Below are 20,607 nucleotides of genomic sequence, written 5' to 3' on the forward strand. Positions count from 1 at the left end.
ATAATATATATGTCTCTCTTAAAAATATGTATTTTTGTCTCATTAATAACTTGCTTCCATGCCATAGTGATTCCTTATACATTGTTTGTAGTCTAATGATGACATTTCTTGTTTAACAAAGCGAGAGATACCACTTTCTTAGATACTCTGTTTAGAAACTGTGCGAAGCAGCATATGCTTGCACTTTCTCATTTTCATGTAAATGAACTGTAGCACTGATTTGAAGGGTTGCTATGTAAATATTGGGATGGCTGTCCTTGGGTTAGTTCAATAGAAATCATCTGCATAGTAGGAAGTACATTAATTAATAACGACATTACTGCATTTTGTTAACATTTAGAAGAAATCTGAACCTTTTGCATTTCTTTTTTCTTGTTGTATACAGAGCATGTGTATAATTAATATTTACTTCCAGTTTGTATTAATACAAATAAGATCATTTCAGTACAGTAAGAAGTCTTTTGACAGGCGTTACTGTAGAAGACAGACTGAAAAGCAAACGTCCTTTCTGAGATTAGTAAAATATTGCAGCGCCGCTCCTGTCCCCGGGAATCTCCTCGTAACACCCTGTGAATGAGTCCTCAGTAGTTTGCTCTGTGCAGTTCCAGTCCATAGAGTGAAGACGTTGAAAAGCAGTCTGTAGGAAGAGCAGCATCTGTATCATTAAGTACAACAGAGCCTTTGAGGTTGCCTGCATTTATTTTTTGACAAAATTATGTGTCTTCTTCTTTGAACCACGTCATTTTTTGTTGTTGAACCGAGCCTCTGAAAGATAGTCTTATTTAGTTTTCTTCTTGTTTTATTTTAATTTTAAAAAGCAAATTATGTTTTTTCTTCCTGGAGCTGGCTGTACATGTATCTGTGAAGTCGCTGTGATCCCATCCAAAGGACAACTCATAGGAAAAGTGTGTGATTTTAAATTCTTTCGTTGTCCGAGGGTTTTTAATGCCTTTTAGGTGACAATGGGCTAGATTCTCACAACAATTTACTTAGCATGATATTTTCACAAACTCACAGTTACCAAACAAGAACGAAAAAAAACCTGCAGATATGTGATGCTGGGGCTTGTGGGTAGTATCGAGTTGTTTCTTATTTGTTTTAGAAGTATAAATGGTGTGTTTTTTCCCCTTCATCAGAGAAAAATAATGCTAATGACAATTTGGAGAAAATGGCTCAGAGTATCTAGCCCAATGTAAGGAATGCACTCAACTATTCACAAATGTGCAGAAACTAAAGACTAAAATTTTGAGTGGCTGTGGTCAAATCTTGGCATTACATGCATTGTCACATTAGAAAATGCCACATGAAGGGAGAAGTTTGTGACTTTTTCAGCAGAGAATTGTGTTAAAATATCAGAGATTATCCTACATTTTAAACAACAAAAATTGCCCAATTTAAAAAATGGTCCAAAGGCATGGTCTCTCTGTGGATCTGCTCAGTTTAATGTTAGGGAGGGGAACAAAACTGAAGATGACTAGCACTTTTTTTTTTTTTAAGCCTTTGTAAGTGTATTACAAACAATGACAAATCTTGAACCTGAAAAGCCTGCTGTTTTCTGCTCCTGTGCATTTCAAGCAGGTAACTGTAAACATGACAGCTATGCTCCTGCCATGCTCAAGAAACCCTCTCTTGTCACTTGTTTGAAATGGGGCTGATCCTTTCCTGTTTCCAGCCCACCTGTCTGCAGTGTCCTCTCGTTCTACATCGGCTCTTGTGGGTAAAGCTCCCCTGTGCTTGCTGCATGCCAAATCTCTCCTGGCCAACTGTCTCTTCTCCCTATAGACATAGCTTTGTAGTCCCCAACCGTATCTCTACCCATAGTTTCAGGGAGATTGCTTACTCGGATTCGTTTGCTCTCTGTCACACACACATAACAAATATTTCACCTGACTCTTGGTTAACAATTACCTTTAATGATTTATTTTAACAGTTTTTTATGTAATTTTTTTTATCGGTAAAACTTTTTATAGGACAAGCGCCGCCTTCAGTGTACTGAAACGTTTCTCTACTTGACTTAGTTTTACCTCATAATTCTGATGGAGCATTGACCATTTTCTAGTATGTGTATCTGGACACAAACCTTGTGGACCCTGAACACCTTAACCAAAGAGCAAAAGGGTTAGTCCAGTAAGCAGTGGTTACATTCATTTCCTACTCTCACTGACAGAAGTACATCACCTAACATTACATGACCCTTTACATTTAAATTTTATATTTCTGGACATAAAAGACACAGAGACAGTTAAATTGGAGGCAGTCATTCTTGATGCGCGCTTGAAAATTGGTTTTGTTGGCTATATTTGAACTTGTTTACTTGCCAAACTAAGCATTCCTACTAGTAGAAATGAGTCAGTGGTGGCAGAGGGAAGGCTTCTCTGAAATAGATATTTTCAGTATGTGTACATTTCAAGGCAGGCCGACATCACAAAACGCTGGGCCCAAGAGCAAAGAAAGCAAGTTCTCCTAGGCTCCTTATCAAATTACAGGCACTTTTTTTGCACCTAGGGGATTCTGTCTGTGGTTGATGATCGTGGCAGAGAACAGCACAGATTGTATAACGGTCGTGGAATGTTTTCACAGGGAGGCTGCTGGAGTCCTGCTGAAAAATTACAGGGGTAATAAAAAAGGAAGAAGTGTACAGTAACACAAAGGAATACCCACAAAAATGCCATTCTTTCCATCTGCAGATACATCTTTCAGACAAGTTGGGTTTCATGAAGCATTTGAGTTTAATTGATTAAACTGCAGTAGGCATTTAAATAGCGCCATCCTTTACTTCTTCCATAAAAGCCAAGAATAAAGATACATAATCACCATACCATGTATATTTGACTGTGTGTGTGTGTTAAAAAGGCAGTTGCCAGCTAAGTTGTCTCTACACTACTGACATGGGTCATAGAGGGCGATGTAGTCGACACCTATTTGTGTTGCTGCATTAATATGACGCATGCTATAGCCAACATTCCTCTCAAGGAGGATTCCATTGTACTAATAACATTTAAATATATACAGTAATCCGTGCAATGCCGGACTGCAGTGGGACCAGAGTAAGGGCAGATATGTAAAAAGGCGGATAAATTAATCCTGTTTTAAGTACCGTTATACACAGTTGTAACAATTACTATATGTAAACAATTATTGTTTTGAGAGGGAGCTCCCCTAAATCCCTTGTTTAGAAAGCTACATGATATTAATGCTTGTAGCCATCTGCTGTGTAGGTGTGTGCATTTGCTGCTGAGTGACAGGCAGGAGATCGAGACGGAGGTTGAAGTTGATATGCCCCGCAGGCAAACAGGACTTATTTACATATCCACACACTGAACAGCTCACGTGACACTACCAGCAATGCAGCGATTAGAGCACAAAAGCTTTGGTAGAATCTACAATCTCTGTACTAATCTTCTTCGTTCAATAATAAAATAATGTTGCTGAAGAACTTAAACAGTTTGGGTGGATATGTGACGGGCAGATACGCGACATATTACTGTATATTACAATCACCCAGGCTTTTAAGCAAAGTACAACAAAAAGAAAATTATTAATTTGGTTGACCGCCAAAAAATTCTAGTCATTTGGTTAACAAATGCCTTTTTTCTCTATATGCAGTGTCTAGTCTATCCAAACAATTACAATGCTGTAAAATGCTGTCTTTACAAAATGAAGCTTGTGTGCTAGACGAGCAAACGAACCACTCCTGCCGGTACTTCAGTACTAACTATAGCTGCTTTTAAATGGCGTTCATTTTGCAACACAGCAGGTTGCAAAATGAGATCATACCAGAAAAACAGATGTCATTCTTTACATCTGCAAATAAAAAAACAAAGATTCTTATTAAGAACTGCCACGACAAGCCAGAAGATTTCAGAAAATGTATTTGAAAAGCACAGATACAGTATACTCATCACTTTCTCAATAAGTAAACAGTGACAACCAGGTAAATTACTCTTTATACCAGTGAACTGGTATCAAGTACAATTCATGTCCTGTGTACCAGTGAACTTTTTCTGTGCTCATCACATGACAATACAGTTTTAATGAATGCATAAAACAAATTAAACAAAAAAACTAGGAATTCTTTTTTGGGTTCATGAAGTGCATTTTTTGGTTTGTTTTTAGTAGCATGAATACCCTCTGCAAGTAAACCTGCTAGATAATTGTGTTGTGTTTAGTGGCCCCTGGAAACATCATTAAGAGTTTTAATTTAAGCAGTAAAAAAACATTATTGCAGATTTGTGGATAGCAAGAGGGATTGTGGGACGAAACCTTGAATTGTTTTGCTGTCCTCCAATTGCAGGTGATGTGCAGACACAGGTGTTCATTTATTAATCTGAAATCATTTGAAAGTAATATCTGTTATCTTTGCTGCTACCGGGACTTGACACTCACAATGACAGTGACACAACATTGGAGACGTTTAAACCGCAACACATCCTGAATAAACAGATAAAATAAACTAATATCAGCTTTTGTTTTTTTTTCTGTTTGAATCTTATTGCGTGTGTGTACACCTCAACATGATTAGACGAAACCCCCAAGCACTTATTAACATGCTTTAGTATGTGTTAATATTCATGTCATGAAGGTAATTTTGGATGTAAGACAATTCAATATAGGATGCTAATTCCACTGGGGGAACTTTATACTACTTCATAAGATCCCAGAGATGGAATTCAAGTCTTTAATGGTTCCTTTCATTTGTTAAATGTGTAATTTGTTCTGCTTCATCTTTTAAAATGGTTTTATTTCTTGGGAAGGCCTGCTGCTTCATTTGAAAAGCATTGAATCATGTATGTCAAAGTCATTTTGACTGAGAGACCAAAAGGCCAATCAGAAGAGTTTCTTTTAATTTCAGCATCCTGCTGTGGGTATCACTTGGATCAAAAATCAATAGTTTAGACTTTATGCACTTGCAATCCAGGTAGCTTGCAGTGTGTGCTAAACAGAGAGTTTTATGAGAGTTTTACAGAGAGTTTTTGTGGTATTGCACTTGGTGAGGTTTTTAAATCTGAGAAGTGATGTATTTGACAAAAAGAACAATACCCTCTTTAAACAAAGAACAACAGAGTCACCTGAAAAAAAAGTTGACATTTTAAAACAAAACGCATTCAATACCCCACCTTTTCAAAAAATAAAAAAACAAAATAAACCGGTAATGTATAGTTTGCTCCTTATGGATGGTAACATAAAAATGAAAGGAAATTGAAGTACTGTTGCTGTGGTCACGATGTCTTTTTGTGAGGCTTTAATTATGACACTGGTCTCTGTTTTTTTTTTTACTGCCCTTGCAAAGTCCCTCAGAACAGGTACTGTAGGGGTGTGTACAATGTAATGTCATATAGTAGTGATCGCCATGCGTTTCTGAATTCTGTCTCCTACTAAGCAGCATGTGTTAGCATTTCAAGAAAGTATGATTCCCTGGTTGTAGGGGATTTTTATTAAGGTTTCATTAACCTTTCAGCTTCATTATTACTCATCTTTAACTGTGGCGAGCCATCATTCGATTCTAAACTAATTATCAGCAGTCCAGACCCCTGTAAATCAGTTGCGCCGTAGAGCTGTCTCAGACTGGTTTTTGAGGTCTGTTTGTTATCTGACCTGACAACTGTAAGCTACTGTTTCCTCACGCTGTTTAACTCTGACCACGTTTCTAAACCTTCACGTTTCTTCTCAGGTAGTGTTCACATCCATCTGTTTTGAGTCTGCTGTCTTGTGTTGCTGTCTCCCTGATAGGCATTTGACTGAATGTTTACTTTGATTTTTTTTTTTTCCTCCCTTGTCTTCCTGTCTTCCGGTTACAATACACAAGTTTGTATGTCGGCTGGATTTGTGTTCAGTGTGCTAGTGCAGGCTTACGTTATCGGCAATAAAGGCACTTGCTTGGATAGCCCTTTATTCTTTAAGAGCATCTTTGAGCAGTAAGTTCTGGACTTGAGAGAGGAAGGTCCTACCTGATAGTCTGATAGGGTAATCCCAGGCGCCAGTCATGTCTCCTTTCTTGTGCCTAAGTACAGTATTGTACAGCTATAAAACAAAATACTTCTTAACAGAAAAGTGATGTTACTTGGGCTGATCTTTGTAGCTTATCTTATGGCTGCAAGAACCTGGTACATCATTTAATCACTGCATCGAATATCCCATCTTAGGAAATGACATTTAAATAAAAGTTTAAATATACAATGCAGCACTGTGTGTGTAAAATCAAAAGGTAATGTAGGTACACAAAAAAAAAAAAATAATATATATATATATATATATATATATATATATATATATATATATATATATATATATATATATATATTATAGTCCACTTTCAACTGGAAGTATGCAATCACTCAATCATATGTGCAATGCAACCAGATAGGCGCTCCTACATAAGAGGCAGTGCTGGTCATGGAGAAGGCAAAATTACTGTACCAACGAATGTATTCAGAAAGGAGAGGCAGATTTCAAAGCAGGTATGGGCAATTCTACTGGGAACATTTTAGTTTTAAACAGAGCACAGTTTTTTTTTTTTTTTCAAGCAAAGGAGGCTGAATGGCTGAGCAAGCTGCGCAGATGCATTCTAAAATTAACTCTTTCAATAGATCTGTATACAGGTCTAAGGATACTTAGTACTGACGGTCAGTTTAACCAAATGTAGTCTTTTTTAATTACTGCTATAATATATACTGAAATGATTTCTTGAGATCTGTTGAGTGTGCAGCACACATTTACCAGATGTCTGCATGTTCACATTTCTGTAGCCTGCTTGGTAGTTGTGTAGTTTACAGCATTTAGTCTGCCTGTATTTCTGTAAAAGGTGTGTGTTGTTTTTTTTTTTTTTTTTTTTTTTTTACGGGTCAAAAGTAATACCTTGACTTGAACCTATAGAGAATATGATGGTGTGCTCTCATATTTGTAGAGATCGTTAGCAAATTCTTGATCTGGCTTTACAAGCATATACTTTATACACATACTGTGTATCAGCAAGTAATAAAATGGACTGCATCTCCATATTGTCCTTAATACTTGTTGGATGAGAGTTTAAATGTCCACCAGTCACATTTTTATTTTAAATAAATTGGCTGCCTGCGAGTTATCCGATTTTTGAGAGAGAGAGAATTTATTATTATTTATTTTTTTTACAAATAATTAGGTAAAAGGTTTGTAAAGCTAATTAAACTGTAACACTCCCACTTTATAGCCCATTTGCTGAGGGTGCGGGAGACCTGTGTTTTTGCATGTCATAGTGGGAAGTGTGCTATAATGAAGGGTTTTTTTTTTTTTTTTTGAAGGGGTTTCACGCAGTTTTGTTTCTTTATTAGAGGTGACTTATTTAAAAAACATTCACACTAATTAAACGGAGAGACCGCAGATTTCCCTTCATTTTTGGACAATATAAAATCTGTAAAGAATCTGTAAGTAATGCTTCACTTCAGTAACTTACACCAATAGTGCTTCTGCTTGCCACAAAACAGGGATCAGAACAGGATATGCAGCAATTAATTTACTGTGCTTGTCATTCTAGGGTCAACCCTGAAAAAGGTTTAAGCAAAAAAAGTAAGCATGAGTTGCCATACAGCTTGTGGATAGGCATTACATTAGCAGACTTGTGCAATGCTGTGGCATGTTTTCGCCTTGGACAGAAGTTGTTCCCTCTTTATTTCATCTGGAGAATCCCTTATAAAAGTTTCATATAGTGAAAGCACAGCAAAGTGTAATGAAGCCTAGCGAAAGCATGCCAAAGCACAGGTAATCATTGTAAAGAGGTATGGTAGTGCAAAAGAACAAAAAATAATTAAAGCACAAAATGTCAGGTTAAAGCATGTGCAAGTTCACACACGTTTTGAAAAGATTTCTACAAATTATACCAGAAAATATTGTGTGTGCAAAATAGCATTGTATTGTAGGTGCAGCAGAAATGTTTACGTCTAATTGTAATTTCCTATTGGCATATCACATTCTTATAATATACAAATATAAGTCTGCAGGGACACTCCAGGTTTATTTCCTATGGGACAACAAACAAATAAATGTGATTCATTTTAACCTGGGTTTATTTTACACCTGAGGTTTTTGTAAGTACAAGAGCCTACTGCCTTTGCTGGTAATTGCAGGTGATTATTTTGTGATGTGAAATTGATATCCCTCATGAAATTTAAAACAAAACAAAGTGCTTTTAGAAAATATTTATGTTTTTGTGCAAGTAAACATCCATATATTTTTGGACAGAATGATGTATAAACCACGCACCATGTGAAAATAGAAGATGTTTGAAATGAGCTCCGAATTGGCCAGGAACATGGTTATTTGAACGAAACTTCAAATATGCCAACACTGTGATCTGACTTGACTTTGGTCTATGTGGAAACTTTTCAAGGAAGCCTCTGCTCCAATACAGGCTCTTTTACCCATGTCTTGCAAGCCTGAGCACCAAGTCCTCTCATTTGTCAATGCTAACATTCCCATTTGACTCTATTTGAATCCTTCCAGGGTTTTCCTCATGGGTGATTTGTTAAACCACTCATTAACATAGACTAAACATCAGGTTTATACATGTAAGTATGAAAAGGGAGTCAGTTTTTAAATTTGCTGCAGTTTATTGTAGGTCATTAAAAACACCCATGAAAACCTGAACAAAAATAAGAAATGTTCGGTAATGTTGTTTTGATGTTTATGGATCGTCCTGCTTAATAAAACCCTTCCAAACCAGTCGTATCATTATAGCACACTGTGGTCGTAGACTGGGGCATTGAGTCTCCATCTCTGTTCCACTGTGTAATGAAAAGGCATGTGTCTTCAACTGGAATATTTAACTTGCACTAAATGAAAGAGAATTTTAAATACACATAATAATTAAGCAATAGTGCCCGTCGATGAAAGCACTGCCACGTTGTAGTTGATCTTGACTGGAGTTGTGTCCTGAGCCGAAGGTGAAGTTACTGTCTATTGTATTTAACTTGCATTAGAAAACAATTCCGTGTCATCAGCCAATCGGCTGCCAGCTGTAGTGGGCATTAATTCACAGTAGGTGCCCGCTGGTACGTTCCTGCATTACCAGTGAATCAAACATAAAGTCAATCTGCGCAGTTGCCTTCTTTTTCATTTTGACTATCTGTTTTGAAAACCTTCGGCTCAGGACGAATAGCTCCCGTCACGGTTAACTACCACACAGTAGAGCCTTCATCGACAGGCACTATCGCTTAAGTGGAACATCCTAGCCTCTTCTCTTACTGTCTCATCAGATCTTTTTGAATTCCAATTCAAAACATAAAAAGCAGTACACGCTTTCTGTCTACATAAAGGTACTTCTTATTGTTTGTTTATTTAGCAGACACCTTTATCCAAGGTGACTTAGTATCTTAACCACTGCTATCTAGTAAACAAAATGCATATTAACTTGATTCAGATATGGACTGCCCTCTTCAATTCAAACCACAGGTTTTCAATGGGATTCAAGTTCGGAGACTGAGATGGCCATTGCAAAATGTTGATTTTGTGGCCAATTAACCATTTCTTTGTGGATTTTGATGTGTGCTTGGGGTCATGCTGGAAGATCCACTTGCGGCCAAGTTTCAGCCTCCTGGCAGAGGCAACCAGGTTTTTGGCTAAAATGTCCTGGTACTTGGTAGAGTTCATGATGCCGTTGACCTTAACAAGGGCCCCAGGACCAGTGGAAGCAAAACAGCCCCATAACATCAAAGATCCACCACCATATTTTACAGTCGGTATGATGTGGCCAAAGGCTCTATTTTCGTCTCATCTGACCATACCACACGGTTCCAATCCAAGTGCAAATGCTGTTTAGCAAACTCCAGTTCTGCAATTCTCCAACTGTGGCCCGTGGATTCTTCTTTGCCTCCCGAACCATCTTCCTCACTGTGCGTGGAGGCAAGATGCACTTGCGACCTCTCCCAGGCAGATTTACCACTGTTCCACTGGTTTTGAACATCTTAATTATTGCCCTAATAGTGGTAAGTGGTATATTTAGGTTTTTAGCAATTTTTTTTGTACCCATTGCCTGATCTATGAAGGTCAACAGCCATTTGTCTCTCTTCATTTGTGAGTTCTTTTCCTGTCCCCATGGTGATGGATGACATATGGATTTTACATGTGTGTTGCCTCATTTTTATACCCCAGTGAAACAGGAAGCCATGGAAGGCCACAATACAGTTACTTAAGACTGAGATGTACTTAAAAACAGTAGAATGTTAATGCAGATTTAATTTTGTTTGATTTTATTTATAAGAATCTTTAGGGGTGCCAGTTAATCTTGGAGGTGACTGTGTGTGTGTGTGTGTGTCTATATATATATATATATATATATATATATATATATATATATATATATATATATATATATTGTGTGTGTGTGTGTGTGTACAGCTCTGGAAAAAATTAAGAGACTACTGCAAAATATCAGTTTCTCTGGTTTTACTATTTATAGGTATGTGTTTGGGTAAAATGAACATTTTTGTTTTATTCTATAAACTACTGACAACATTTCTCCCAAATTCCAAATAAAAATATTGTCATTTAGAGCATTTATTTGCAGAAAATGACAACTGGTCAAAATAACAAAAAAGATGCAGTGTTGTCAGACCTCGAATAATGCAAAGAAAATAAGTTCATATTCATTTTTAAACAACACAATACTAATGTTTTAACTTAGGAAGAGTTCAGAAATCAATATTTGGTGGAATAACCCTGATTTTCAAGCACAGCTTTCATGCGTCTTGGCATGCTCTCCACCAGTCTTTCACATTGATGTTGGGTGACTTTATGCCACTCCTGGCGCAAAAATTCAAGCAGCTCGGCTTTGATGGCTTGTGACCATCCATCTTCCTCTTGATCACATTCCAGAGGTATTCAATGGGGTTCAGGTCTGGAGATTGGGCTGGCCATGACAGGGTCTTGATCTGGTGGTCCTCCATCCACCCCTTGATTGTCCTGGCTGTGTGGCATGGAGCATTGTCCTGCTGGAAAAACCAATCCTCAGAGTTAGGGAACATTGTCAGAGCAGAAGGAAGCAAGTTTTCTTCCAGGACAACCTTGCACTTGGCTTGATTCATGCGTCCTTCAAAAAGACAAATCTGCCCGATTCCAGCCTTGCTGAAGCACCCCCAGATGAGTCCAATTTTCAGCTTTGCCCAACACCTGGTCGTCTAATGGTTAGACGGAGACCTGGAGAGGCCTACAAGCCACAGTGTCTCGCACCCACTGTGAAATGTGGTGGAGGATCGGTGATGATCTGGGGGTGCTTCAGGAAGGCTGGAATCGGGCAGCTTTGGCATGAATCAAGCCAAGTACAAGGTTGTCCTGGAAGAAAACTTGCTTCCTTCTGCTCTTTGGAGAAGTGCCCACCCCTAAGTCAACACTGGTATCTGTGAAAGCACTGTTCTGATTATTTCTGTCTTTTATAAAATACAATATGGATCCAATTTGCAATTTATTTATTTATTTTTTTAAGGCAGAAGCAAGAACCACAATCCCGAAAATGCTGGAGGCGCTGAATCTGGGCCGCACAGAAAAATGTGTTCGGGTCAACTCTGTGTCCAGCGGTCTTGCAGAACTGGACCTGGAGGCAGTGCTGCAGTCAAAGGTATTGCCTCCAGCTCTGATGCTTCCCAAGGTTGAGAACACTGAAGAGGTCAAATGGGTGAGTAGTGTTAAATTTAGCATGATGCCTAATTTTATTGAAATTCTTGTTAGCTGCAACAAAAATAAATGGGTGCTTAACCATTTTACTGACTGCAACCTGAGAAATTATTTCAGAATTGCTATCTCAATAGTACGTAATTTTCAATCATCAGTATACTGTTTGTATCAAATGTTTTATTAATTAAATTAATTGAAAGAAATGGGGGGGGGGGTGTCGTAAAACAAAGCTACTTTGCAGAGAGTGAGAGAGAGAGAGAGAGAGAGAGAGAGAGAGAGAGAGAGAGAGAGAAATATCTAGTGGTAAGTGTTCATGACAAGCTGCACTTCAAGGAGAATTGTCCCTGTGGTTTCAATAAAAGCTTGCAGTACGGATGTCAGTTACTTATAGGTCAGGAGATAGTGACATCATTAAACAGCTCTTTCCTGATCTGCTCCATATGGCTTACATTTTTTTTTTTTGCGGTTCTGAGTAGAAGTAGAGTACGTAGTCCTTCCTCCCCATCAAGGTCAGTGAAGGTGTTCAGTGTTCACCCTTCATAGTGAACCATGACAGATAAATATTAAAATGTAAGTAAGGGCGTGCCTCTAACTTTAAAGGCTGGAAGAAGTTGTGATGCTTGCGGCTACTTGAGGCAAGCAACAGGAAGGTTTCAACTACTGTTCTTAATTAGCGCAGATCTTATTTTCCTGGACAGTTCTCAATTTTGTCTCTCTAATTGCAGACAGGTGTGTTTTTGTTTTTTTAAAACGTCCTAAAATGAAAACGGGATATGCCTGATCACTTAACTAAACTTGTAAATGATCCATGGTAGGTTGACCTTTTAAATTAAGCAAACACTTTATACATGTATATCTCAATGTTTGTTTATGTACCTAATTGATCATATTTGATACTGTTTGAAAGTAAACAAAAATCTATATAGTATATAGCATTGTTTTCTGGAATAAAAATATGGTGTGTTTGTGTCTGTAGTGCCTTGCAAAAGTATTCAGACCCCTGACCAATTCTCTCATATTACTGAATTACAAATGGTACATTTTTATTTTTCTTAAAAATATTTCCCAACATAAAACCAATGTCATCTTACACTAATTGATTCTGAGTTTCAGTGTTTAAAAATAAAATATCAAACAGAATGAAATTTCAAAGTACCATTTGTAATTCATTAATATGAGAAAATTGGTCATGGGGTCTGAATACTTTTGCAAGGCACTGTGTGTGTGTGTGTGTGTGTGTGTGTGTGTGTGTATCTATAATAATATCAACGAATAGTACGATATTACTACTAGACATAAGCTTAACAGTAGAACAGCTGGATTTTTTAACTACTTTGAACGTCCTTTTAACCCATGTATTTTTAAACTGCTTCGTTATGAAAATGAAACACGCACTATCGGATACAACACAAAAGTTCTTTTCAGGCTTAATTTTCAAAATGAGCGCATATACAACAAGACTACAAACGGTGAAAAAATATAATAAAATATGCATTTCAAAAGAAACTGATGTGTACATATACCCATTTACAGATGTTTCTAATACTACGTAAAGAAAATATGACACTACTGCCGGTATGCCAGCTGCATTGTACTCTATGGAGCATACACATCTACCTGCTGGCTCTGTGCCTGCATCCAGGAGCTGTACTGTAAACACAGATGTGGTTCCATTGAACACTATTGTGTAAACATATGTAAACTGGTACTTACAAACCTGTAAAAACTGAAATATTTTTTTTCTAAAAGTAATGTAAAAAAATGTGTATATATACAGTGACATACGTTTCATATTCGCCACGTAAGTTGTTATCCTACCTCTTATTTCAGTTCGATAAGTGCAGCTTGCCATATTCCAATCAAAATGAGTACTTTCAAGATTAAATATTTCCTTCTGATATATTCCCAGTTGCATTTCTGGAACAAAACGAAGGATTGATGTCTCCCGGGTACATTGAGAAATAAAGCAACTAGGCTTTCACTGAGTTGGCATCTTGGCATCTTGGTGCAATTGTACAAATCCATAATCATGGCAGTCTCTGTCTCATAGTCAATATACAAACAAAGAAAGACTTGAAATAAAAAAAAACACATGTGCTAGGAATAGGAGGTATGTCTTGTTTGCTGCATTTACAAAAAAAAAAAATAGATTGTCTTACGTTAAATTAAAGACCTATATTGTAATTCATGGGTCAAATTGACCCACATGACGGTTCTAGGCAGAACTGTTTAAAACTTTAGCATTTTTTATGATTCTGGCTATCAAATGCCATCATGATATTTAATTCATGTACTATTTAGGAAAAGTCAAAAATGGACGATTACGATTTACAATGGAAGAGTAATTAACACTTGAAATCCAAAATGGGTCAAATTGACCCACATGGCAGTTCTAGTGTTAAGCTTACATATCAGTTAATAACAAATGAATGATATAAAATAAATATTCAAACACCTTTACTATCATATCAAAGACACTAAGCAAAAATTATAAAAAAATAAATGGTGTTGACTTTATCAGGAGCACCAATAACTGACAAAATGAGTATTTAAATTAAAACACTAATAAATTTTTATTCTATTTTTTGTGCGTGAACCATCAGAAGAAAAACATCTCATAAAAATGGAAGTTATTTTCTCCATTTGAGTACTTAAAGTGAAGTTCATGCTAGAAGTGAGGAATATTGTTTTATGCCACTGCACACAGCATTCTTGAACATCCAGCCAGTGGACATTTTACATGGAACCTGTTCTGACATGAGTTACAGATGTTAGAATTCATATCCTCAGCAGGGCATGTCGATTGTGAACGGGGAAGAAATTAGATTGCACTTACCTAACACAGGCACTGGCTTCGGCAGTATGCAATTTAAAGCCATAAAGCAACTGGATCCTCATTCCTGCTGATACCACCCCCCCACCTTCCAAGAAAAAATAATTATAGAGAAACTATACAGAGCGTAGAGTCTTCCCCTTTTTGTTTCAAATGCACCATGTTTTATTTTTCTTTGGGCATTTTTAATGAAAGACGTTATCTCCCCAGCAAAAGACAGTTGGTAGCTCCATATAAGAGTTGATTTAAAAAATAATAATAAAATACAAAAATAACATATTCCTCAGGGAACCCAATGTTTGAAAAATAATCTTTAATGGGTTGAAGGGACAGAAACAATTTATTATTAACCTTTTATTAAAGTGTTTCTGATAGTAGAAGACAAAAGATTCAGTAAAGGTCAATGTTTTTTTTTTTCCTGTTGGCTGTTCCAACCTTCCTCCTTTCTCTTTTCCTTGTCTTTCACTTACTTGCCTATCCTGAACAGTTTGCAATTTGGGAACACTGTCATATCCCTTGATTGTAATGGATGCTGTAAATCCTTCTGCTGTTTATTTTCCTTCCTTTTTAAAAAAATGTATATTTGGTATGAAACCTAGAGGCCCATTTGTAACTAAAAGATGGGCTTACTTGTTTCCTTTTGTGTGAGAAGCTCTTGCTTTCCTATTGTCCCTTCTCTGGGTACTTGTTTGACTGACAAGGCTTATTGGACTATAACAAGCGTAACTCTCCCTCCTTTGTCTGGAGACAATTCTCCCACAAATCCTGATCAGTGTGCATTCTTGCCAACACACTATTGGGTGTGCATTCGGATTGAAAGAATTGCTGAGGCCTGCTCCTTCATCCCCTCCCCAATTTCTTTCTCCCTTTTTTTTTCTTCTGTGAAGTGAACACTTCAGCAGGCCGGAAACATTTAATCTTATCCTTTTGATGAAAATTAATTGAAACTTGTCCACTTACCGCCTTCGTGTTTACTCTTGTAGTACCATCTTCGCAATTTTTTTAGTCCTTACCTGCCCTCTTGTCATCTTACACAAAGCTGAGCATTTAACTTTCAAATGGAGAGGATGATGTTTTAGTTAATGTTACATAAGCACCATTAATGCTCGCAGACACAGAGCAATTGACAGCTAGAAGTGTTCATGTACTTCAAAATGTGAACCCTTTAATAATGTTACAATGGGGCCAAGAAGGTATCCCTCGTTACAAGGCGTTAAGGACGTGTTTTACGCTGTAATGCTGTGAGCTTACTGTGTTTTCTAGACAGACCATAGAAAGTAAACATTTAGTCTACATATAATCTGACCAGTAAAGATGTAATTGTTTATCATTCAAAAGCATCTAGTGGCTCTTTCAATCTATGGACCTTTGAAGAGTTTACATTGTTCAGCTCCCTTGTACACTGTCATATCATCTAGTTAACTACATACTGTAGTCACATGATGTTTGGTGAAAGCCATAGCGACAGATGTTTTGCGAAATAATTAAGAACATTTTACATGCTAATACAAAAAAAAACAGCTGAAATAAGTTAACAAATATTAAATCTGGCGTCCGTCAAATAAGCTGGCGTTTTTTAAAAAGGAGTTTTCTTTCTAATAGTAACAATATTATGCTAAGCCTTTAGCATTCGTTTTTATGTTGCCATAGCAGCCTTACTCCTGCAGGGTTGTGACCTCTGATGATTACAGTACAAAGCTTATTGGGTCTTGGAAACGCCTTTGAAGATGAAAAGTCTTTGATGGTTTATATTTATGCAAATCTCTTAGATATGATTTATCCAACTGAGATTGAATGGAGAGATGATTAAAATTCCCTTTTTAAAAAAAAAAAAAAAATCCTTCAATGAACAAATATTCTTAGAGTTACTACAAACGTGTGAGTGGGACATTTTTGTCATTTACAAAAATAGCTTTTACTTACCTGTGGTTATTTTTATCTGTCCAGAAGCCCCCCCCCCCCCCCCCCCCCCCCCCCCCCCCCCCCCCCCCCCCCCCCCCCCCCTTTGTTTATGAAAACATGGAAAAATAATTTATTCCAGATTTGTAGTCTCTCTTTTTTTTTTTTTTTTTTGTACTTGCTATGAAAGGAAATATCTGAGCAAGGGAGCTTTTGTGTGTTTCCAGATGATAGATTTGGGAATTTGGGCTACCCCACTGGCAGCCCAAAGCTAGCTGTGAACCGGTCTCTTGGAAAAAAAAAAAATGGAATGCTTTGGTCTTCAAAGAATAATCTCTGTTTTAAAGCCTTCTTAGGTAAGATAAAATATTAAAGGAATCATAGAGAATAAGAGGTATAAGCAGCGCCATGTTAAACTCTGTGTCTACTGTTCCCACACAGGCCATGCTGTTCTTCCTAACTGGAAAAGTAAACTACAGGCTACCACAGTAATCTAAGTAGCAGATGGATTACAGAATTCTGGTTGATTTATTGATTTATTTTATGGGTTTTTTAAATTTTTTTTTTATTATTTATTGTATGTTTCTTGTATTTTTTTTTAGTGTGTACTGGTGCAGATAAATAACATAATATGCAAACTATTTTTTAAATATTCAGATAGTGTAGTTGTTAATTATACTGTATTTATATATATTTGTATAATGTGTGTGGAGAACATCATTTTAATTTTTAAATCCTAATTCAATTAACTTGGTTGGGGAAAAAAAGCATTTTTGGAAGATATAATTGTGTGCAATAAACAAAGTGGATGTGGAGAATTATTATTTTTTTTTTATATTAATGACTTAACAGAGATGTCTTTTCCTTAGAAATAGTTGACTGAATCGGGCCAAACAAAAACTGACCAATGCTTTGTAATACTGATAGCAATAGCGTTAGTTAAAAATATATTTAGAACCACGTCTTCATTCTGAGTTCATCATAATAAAAATGTAACCGTATTTGGTGAATCATCCAATATAACAGGAGTACATTTACTGTAGGCCAGAAATGTATTGCTGCATCCTGGGTTTGGCTGGTCAAGCCATTTTGCCTATTGTAATATTTATTTCTGTATCAGATTTTGATATATTCTCATTTCAGTTTGCAGAGAAATGCGCACACTTTTTGAAAGGAAGGACCCTGACAGAACCCTTGAGGTTAATCACATTTGTAGAAACTGCAATGGGATTGCTCAATTTTAAGGTAAGCAAATAATAAACAAAATACACAGTTTAATACAGATGACATAGTTGTTTGCATTTACATTTTACAAGATCTACACTGATGACCCAAAATGAAATAATTGAACCTTTACTGTATATTGACTCTTTTTCCTCTTGTATTATTGCTTGAAAGAAAGGGGGGGGGGGGGGGGGTCACACAGACAGTAGCGATTTGCATATTTATTTTATAGCTGGTAGTTCTCCTAAATAAGATGAGAGTAACATAAATGTGTTTCTAACCTTGTATTCCCTAAAGAAAGACAAACCTAGAAATGAGCATGGATTTATTTGAAAAACATATGGTTATAAATAAACTTTTAAAGGTTTTGTGTGTTTTTTGTGTTTTGTGATGGAAATTTATAAAATAAATAAATAAGGGGAAACTATCAGTCTCTGTTCTTGTGTTGTTTGTTTTGTTGTTCTGAGGACCTCTGTCCTGAGCCATGACAGGAAAATATCACTGTGTCACAGCAAGAACTGAAATTCATTTGGAAACTGACAAAAGCAACAGACAAATTCCAACTGCTCCATTGCTGACACAAAGCCATATCAGATTCCAAACTTTCTTCACAAAGAGTTTTTACAATGCTGTGCCACAGTGATCCCCCACAAACCTCTCTTCCTTTAAAGCAGAAGAAACATGACTAACTTGAGCAGCATTCAGTGAATACTGTGAAAAGAGTAATGATATTGTTTATTTCCACCTCTAGAGTATAAAAGAAAATAAACTTCACTCATCTATTTCTTTTTTCGTTCATAATGCTGTGCTGCACCAGTACAGTATAAGCAACTTCCTACATAGAGTATGCATGAAAGATTTAAAAACACAATATTTTCAGTCACAGAATGTCTGTCTACAAACTTGACATGGATAGTGACAGTGTGCCAGCCTGAGTTTCCTTCCAATGCACTATTTTTTTTTTTTTCAACGCTTCTTCAACTTACTGGTTTCTTTTATTTAACTTGCAGACTGTTTGTGAAGAAATTCAACAGCTTGGACCACAAACTGGCCTTCGTCATGATGGGGTTGTGTTTGGATCTGATGATTTCTGTGCCAGCATAGGTTACTTTTACCATGCTTATATTTTATACCTGATTGTGTGCATATCTGTTTGCTACAATCTCTCTCTCTCTCCTCCCTCCCTCTCTCTCTGTGTGTGAAGGGGTTAATAGCTATGACTTGCAGTTAGAAAACAGTTCAATCCAAAATTATCATAGATTGCATATTCTATAGTAAATAAAAGCAAAAAAAACAAAAACATCTTGAATAAAGCTTATATATAAAACACAAGAACAAAGTAATGATTATGTGCATTTTTTTTCATAAGAGGGTAGTCTTTCAATACATATAGGTATAATTTTTAATACCTAAATTTGTAATGGTATACTTGTACATGCTGAAGACATTATCTAACTTATATATCATTTTATTTATTATTATTATTATTATTATTATTAATTTTTATTATTTTTATTTTTTTACAGGTGCATCAAGAACCAAAGAAGCTCATGAGCTGCTGTATGCTAGACAAAAAGTTGTTGTCATAGCTAAAGCCTTTGGCCTCCAAGCCATAGACCTTGTTTACATCGACTACCAGGATGAGGAGGGTCTTCGCAGGCAGTCAAGGGAGGGCGCCCTCATGGGTTTTACAGGTACTGTCTTCATACTGCATTTCTCATTGTTTTGTTGGCTTACACATACAATTTATTGGTTCCGGGCGGCAGCTCCCAGCAATGTTGCACAGAAGGTTGCCACTACTAAACTCAGTACTGAATGATTGTAGGAGGTGATGTGAAATGTTCTCTGAAGTCACCTTTTCAAAATAAATATGTAACAAAATGTTTTTGGGATGGAAGAGGGTTGGTTTGTTAATAATGTGTTGCTGCCATCCACAAGTGAGAAATAAGGGCACTGACTGGCCTTTGTTGTTTTAGGATGACAGCCAGAGAAGGTTTTTACCAAGTAATGCATATTAGGGTGTAATTGTGAGACAAAATATTGCTTGTGCATATGGAGCTTAAAGTCTGGAAACTCATCACATCTCTCAGCCAAATCCCTGCTGAAGAGTAAAAAAAAAAAAAGATTCAAACTGACCTGCTTCAGGTATAGAGGCCAGACCACTAGGCTATTTGTGTCAAACCATCAACTGTCTGCAATAAGAAAACCTTAATATTTGTATAGTGCAATATTATTATCAAAACAGACAAACAGTTTGTGCGATTTTTAAAACCCAACTAAAATGAAGTAAAAGGAAAAGCTATGTTCTCTAGTTTAATTGGACAGGTGTTGTTTATTGTATGATTAACACATTTTGTTCCAAGATTAAAGTAATGAGAGATGCAAAGAAGAAGAGGAGGTGCTATATGCCATAGGGGGCCTTTGCTTCCAACACCATCCCCACCCCCCTAAAATAAATAATTATAAACTCCTTAAAATACATTAAAATGACTATCAACTGAAATTATTCCACGCAGTGCATTCAAATACACTTCTTGGAAGCCTGTTTTAAAATATTATGAACACTATTTTTTGGTTGGCACAGCAAAAAAATAACGTGCAGGATCAAAATTGATAACAATCTGTCCACATCCATATGCAGCCGACACATCATTTCCAATAACCTGAGTACCTGCACTCGTGTCTCTGTGTCAGCTGTAACCTGTTTTAACACCATTTCACTGTAACGTTATTTAAAAGTGCATACAAAATCCGCTTATTGTTGCCCTTGCTACTGGTGTGAACCAGCAGACTGCATAAAATACATGGCTTTAATAGACCCTTTGTATTAATAGAGGAATCATCTTGTGTTTTAAGAAGATTTCTATTTGAAAAAAAAATGGTTCAGAGCTGTCTAAATGTATTGTACTCAGGGAATGTATCAAATATTTTATATTTAGTCATCCTGTAAAAGATTTATCAAGGGTTATCAAATTAAATTGGCAGAATAAAATACTGTACTTTGAGTTTGA

The 20,607-nt window shown here is 36.6% G+C and overlaps 1 protein-coding gene across 1 annotated transcript in view; it reads left to right on the forward strand.

Moving 5' to 3' along the window:
• Nucleotides 1-20,607, forward strand: part of clybl (citrate lyase beta like) — a 62,318-nt gene that overhangs the window by 34,100 nt on the left and 7,611 nt on the right. The window contains exons 3-6 of the mRNA XM_041272528.1: nucleotides 11,453-11,641; nucleotides 17,516-17,617; nucleotides 18,607-18,700; nucleotides 19,123-19,290. Of these exons, the coding sequence (XP_041128462.1) occupies nucleotides 11,453-11,641; nucleotides 17,516-17,617; nucleotides 18,607-18,700; nucleotides 19,123-19,290 (553 nt within the window). The remainder of the gene's footprint in view (nucleotides 1-11,452; nucleotides 11,642-17,515; nucleotides 17,618-18,606; nucleotides 18,701-19,122; nucleotides 19,291-20,607) is intronic.

Source organism: Polyodon spathula, chromosome 15 (assembly GCF_017654505.1).
Source record: "Polyodon spathula isolate WHYD16114869_AA chromosome 15, ASM1765450v1, whole genome shotgun sequence".
In the NCBI taxonomy this organism is placed as follows: Eukaryota; Metazoa; Chordata; class Actinopteri; order Acipenseriformes; family Polyodontidae; genus Polyodon; species Polyodon spathula.